The sequence below is a fragment of the Chinchilla lanigera genome, unplaced genomic scaffold (genome assembly GCF_000276665.1).
Source record: "Chinchilla lanigera isolate Chin_1 unplaced genomic scaffold, ChiLan1.0 scaffold00016, whole genome shotgun sequence".
Taxonomy (NCBI): domain Eukaryota; kingdom Metazoa; phylum Chordata; class Mammalia; order Rodentia; family Chinchillidae; genus Chinchilla; species Chinchilla lanigera.
This window is the reverse complement of record NW_004955417.1, coordinates 29700736-29705388: the sequence shown is the minus strand read 5'-3', so window position 1 is coordinate 29705388 and position 4653 is coordinate 29700736. Positions and strand designations below refer to the sequence as shown.

The window sequence follows — 4653 nt, the reverse complement described above, 5'->3', positions numbered from 1 at the left end:
CCGAGCCGCAGGGACCCGCGCGTCTCGCTCAGCCCCGGGGCGCGGGCGTCGCCCCACCGCAGGTGCAGGTGAGACAGCGGCCGCGCGGAGAGACGCTTCAGTGACTACCAGTGTTTTTCTAGTTCTTTGTGTTTCTGCTTGGCAATTCTTTAAGTCCTAGAATTGCTGCTTAAATCTAAGCGCAAGGAAAACTGAACTTGGCGGCGACGCTTAGGTGCGGCGCTGCCTTTGGCCACGACAGGGCTGCCGTGCCCCCGTCCCGCGGACGCAGGCTGAGCCCCAGAGGCCCCCTTCGGGGGCAGGGACCCTGGCCGGGCGGGCCGCGTGGCCCTCCTCCCCGGGGAGAGGCCCTGACACGGCGGCGAAGTGTTACCCCGCGCGAGTCTGGACACCCGCGGGCCGGCCGGGACGATCCGAGGGACCTGGGCTCCCGCTGGTCTGGCATCTCAGGCTCCCGCTGCCCCTCGCTGTGGGCGCTGCCCCGCAGAGGGCTGGACAGAGCTCGGGGCGCGCCCGGCCCTGCACGAAGCCACCGGCACCCGGAAAGGTTAAGACTTGTTTTTCGTTACCAATGCTTTGATGAGGAGACGCGGATGTGGCCTTGCTCCGTGAAACGAACTTCCCGAGCGTGGCTGTCAGTGTCTCCGCCTTGGAAGGAGCGGTCCCTGCGTTAGTGCCAGGGGCACTCGGGCAGCGGGAGCCGAGGGCCCCAGGGCCTTTGTCGGCCACTTCTGTCCTGGTCAGGCACTGGGCCACGCGCCCCAAGCACCCCGACCTCTCTCCTGAGCGTTCTTTTTTTTTTTGGTTTTTCTCTGGTACCGGGAACCAAACTCACGACCTTGCGCTTGCCAGGCAGGCGCTTTTGCCGCTGAGCTAAATCCCCAGCCCTCTCCTGAGCGTTCTTGCACGAGGCCCAGCCGGCCTCTCTCTCTGCCTTGTCTCCAAGCGAGACTGGGGTTACAGCACAGGCCTTACTTTATGCAGGCAGAATGCTGCCTCGTCCTCGCCAGCTAAGGAGTCAGAGAAGCCGCAGAGGCGCAGGCACGTGGACGGGGAGGAGGAACGCTCGAGGGAACCGCAGTGTGGACTCTGGACTCTGGCCCTGGAAGCAACGCCAAGGGGGACCATGCCGGTCTACACCGTGTCTTGCGGGCCTCACGTGTGACGAGGCCATGCTCAGACTAGAGAGCCCGGCCGGGAGAGGAAGGCTGGTGGGCCGGAAGTCGTGCCAAGCAGTGACTGGGCTGAGGCCTCGCTGGCCGACAGGGGCCGGGCGGGCGGCTCAGCCCAGGGTGGCAGCGAAGGACAGAGGCCCGCGGCCGTGGTGTGGACCGGACCTGGAAACTGGGTCTCTGGCCCACACTTCTGGCCCAGCTGCTAAGATGTCTGAGAGAAGCACTCAGCCGCCTTTGAACAAGCACCTGCCCCGGCCAGGGGGCTGCGGGCGCCAAAGGTGGTGCTTTGCTGACTCTGGCCAGCCTGTTCGGCCACAGTCTCTACTGTCAAGCCTTAACTTCATTTTAGTCTTTTGGCCATCCTGGAGTGTGAACACAGGACCTTTGCCCTGAGCTACATCCCCAGCCCTGTTTAGTTTCTATTCTGAGACAGGGTCTCACTAAGTCACGAAGTTGCCCAGGGCAGGCTTAAACGTGCAGTCCTCCTGCCTCAGCCTCCCGAGGTGCTGGGATTACGGGCCTGTCCCATCCTCTGGACAGACTGTAGAATGTGATGAAATTCCTCCGAAGTGAAGGCACAGGAAGGCCACACCGCCGTGCTGTCCCTGCGGGGCTGATCTCCTCCTCTCTGCCCTCCCTGCCACTGTCATCCCTTTCTCACGTGACCCACCACCGAAACCTGCGGGTTTGTCCTGGGCGCGCGGGACAAACGCAGTGGGGGCCGCTGTGAACTCCCCCTGCGCAGCCGGCCGACCCGCGAGGCCCAACAAGGTCAGGGACGCAGAGGCCCGCACGGATCGCGTCCTGAACAACGTGGACTCCTGCTCTCCCCAGCTCAGCTCCAGCGTGTCACCGTCACGGCAGACGGCGCGGGAGCAGACTGAGCCCGAGGGACCGGGACCGCGGCAGGGAGGGTGCTGCGAGGCCAGGCCCCCCTGCAGCCCAGTGCACGTTCCCCACGCGACGCGGAGCCCTGCCTCAGGCGCCCAGGCATGTGTCAGCTGCGGACGCAGCAGTCCCAGCCCCCGCACACACCCGATGCCCGCGTGGACGCGCGCCGCACACTCACCGATGGTGTAGAAGCGCTGCAGCCCGCTCCTGCGCGGCGCTGGCTGCCGGGTGTTGGCCGCGTTCTGCTGCTCCTCCTCGATGGTGGGGGTCTTGGGCGCCGCGGCCTTGCCGGCCTGGGTCGCTGCCTTCCCGGCCCCGGCCGAGGGCCCGAACCCCGGAGCCGTCATGTCCACCGACTGTGACTTCTTCTTCAGCCTGCACAGGAAAGAACACACGGCCGTGACTCGGACCCGCGCCTGCGACTGGAGCCCTTCTGGAAACAGAGTGCGCTCTGGCCTTGAGACAGAACCAGGTCTAGTCAGAAGTGATACGCATTCGCGCCCGTGTTTTAACACGAATGCCTCCAACAGTCTTTGGGAGCACACTTCTGTAATCCCAGCACTTGGGAGGCTGAGGCAGGAGGACTGCCATGACTTCAGGGCAAGCCTGGGCTGCACAGCGAGAGTCTGTTTCAAAGAAAAATATTTTTTGGAAACCAATTGGAAAATGCTCTGGTGCCCAATCATTTAGAAAGGTCTCATTAAAATAATGGTGTAGTCATCCCAGCATCGCAATGTACCTTACAAATTAATGGGGGAAATGCTTCAGTAGAAAAATGAATGAAGCATTTGATATAAAATTCAGCAAAGAATAAACAGACGGTGCAGAAGATGTATCAAAATGTAAGCTGAGAAAGGGCTGTGTTTTTCTAGCAACCTAAAATGTCCCATCAGACCGTGGGAACACACTCGACTTCTGTATTCAGTTCTAAAGGAGTATTTTCAAGAATACAGGGAGATATCAGTTAAATGTAAATGACTGCGACTCAGAAAAGGGCAGTGAAGTGATTAGGTTTCAGCGGAGGCCACGGTGCTCTCAGCTTCGCCCCTCCATCCACATGGCTTCCCCAGGCAGCTGCAGGGGTGGCCGCCTTCACCTTTCCTGTCCAGAGAGACAGTACCAAGTCTGACAGGGATGGGCCACCTCTGACCCATCTGCACACCATGCATGTGTCCTTGGGTATCCAGATCACTGGGAAGTGCAAGGAGTTAAGTCCAGCATGCCAGCCACACAGCTAGTATGATTACACCCTAATCCCAGTTTCCTCCTGGGCCTTGGTGCTTCCGGAAGCTGATGTTAAATCTTTGTGTGTGTGTGTGTGTGGGTGGGTGGTCTTTGGGACTGAACCCAGGACCTTTCCACTGAGCTGTATCCCCAGCTCTGTTTTTACTTTTTTACTTTGAGAAAGGATCTTACTAAGTCACTAAACTGCCTGGGCTGGACTTGAACCTGCGATCCTCCTGCCTCAGCCTTCCCAGCAGTGGAAGCACAGGTGTGTGCCACACACATTTTTAAGTGCTGCTGGTGACCCTTGAACTCCCTGTGGGCAGCAGGTGTCTTCCTTCCTTGGAATGCGCATGCTACAGCCCTGCAGCTGCCCACGTGGCATTTCCACCGTGTGGCCAAGGAGCTCCCCTACCCAGTGCAGGGGCCTCCCTGCCTCCTCCTTCACTGTCACTGAGCTGTCAGCCGCGGGAAGACGCCTGCTCCACGCCGCCACATAGCAGGCAGGATGGCAGCTCACTGCACGGACAGCCGGGGAGCGTTCACAGCTCTCACAAGGTCACTGTGAGAAGTGCAAGTGACAGCTGCGCGCCCTCACAGCAGGCAGGGTGAGCAACGCGGAGGCGGACACTGGGCAGAGGAGCAGCTGGCGTCCCCGCGTGGGGCGAGGCACAGGGACACGTGCACCCCATGGAACCCTGGGTGCACATCTCCATCGCTTCACAGAAGGGTTCAAGGATGTCCAGCGTGGCAGGGCTGAGAACTCCTGATGTCTCTGAGAGAAGGGAGGAGTTGTATACAGCCCGGAAAAGGAAGAGCCTCCACAACCTGCAGTGACACGGATGTTGTCATAAAAAAAACTCGGAGCCGGAGCAGCCAGGCATAAACAGGACGCAGAGCACGGTGTTTGCACTTCACTGGTCTGCGTTACAGCTCAGCCACGTTTCGCAGAGGCTGGATGCTGCCTGACTCCCTCTCGCACAGCGCAGGTTCCGGGCGGGCATGGAACAGCCAATGCCCGGAGAGCAGAGCGCCCCGGGAGCATCCAGGCCCGGAGAGGACCGCAGAATGAACACAGCGGATCTGGAGCCGCAGCCTCAGCGGCCCGGGGCACAGTGAAGCCCACAGACCCGGCTGTCTCCCCACCCAGCAGGCTTGGACGGCTGCGCTGGGCCGGGAGCACTGGGGCCGTCGAGGCTACGGGGAGTGAACCCGGCTGGAAACCAGCCCCAGGGCATCCCTGCTCCGGGAGGCCCGGCAGCGGGCGCGCACAGCGAGGCACAGCACGCCAGGCGGGGCGGCGGCGACGCGCGGGACCCGTGCGGTCTCCACGCGGGCTTCCCACTGCTGGGCAGGCTGAGGC

General features: G+C 61.5%; 1 protein-coding gene across 2 annotated transcripts in view; it reads right to left on the bottom strand.

Moving 5' to 3' along the window:
- Window positions 1–4653, bottom strand: part of Oxr1 (oxidation resistance 1) — a 269080-nt gene that overhangs the window by 169653 nt on the left and 94774 nt on the right. Inside the window, exon 2 of one of the 2 annotated variants that reach the window (XM_005381956.2) lies at window positions 2245–2441. In XM_005381956.2, coding sequence (XP_005382013.1) covers window positions 2245–2441 — 197 coding nt within the window. Of the gene's footprint in view, window positions 1–2244; window positions 2442–4653 lie in introns of those variants that run through there. The other variant, XM_013512774.1, reaches the window with a different exon arrangement.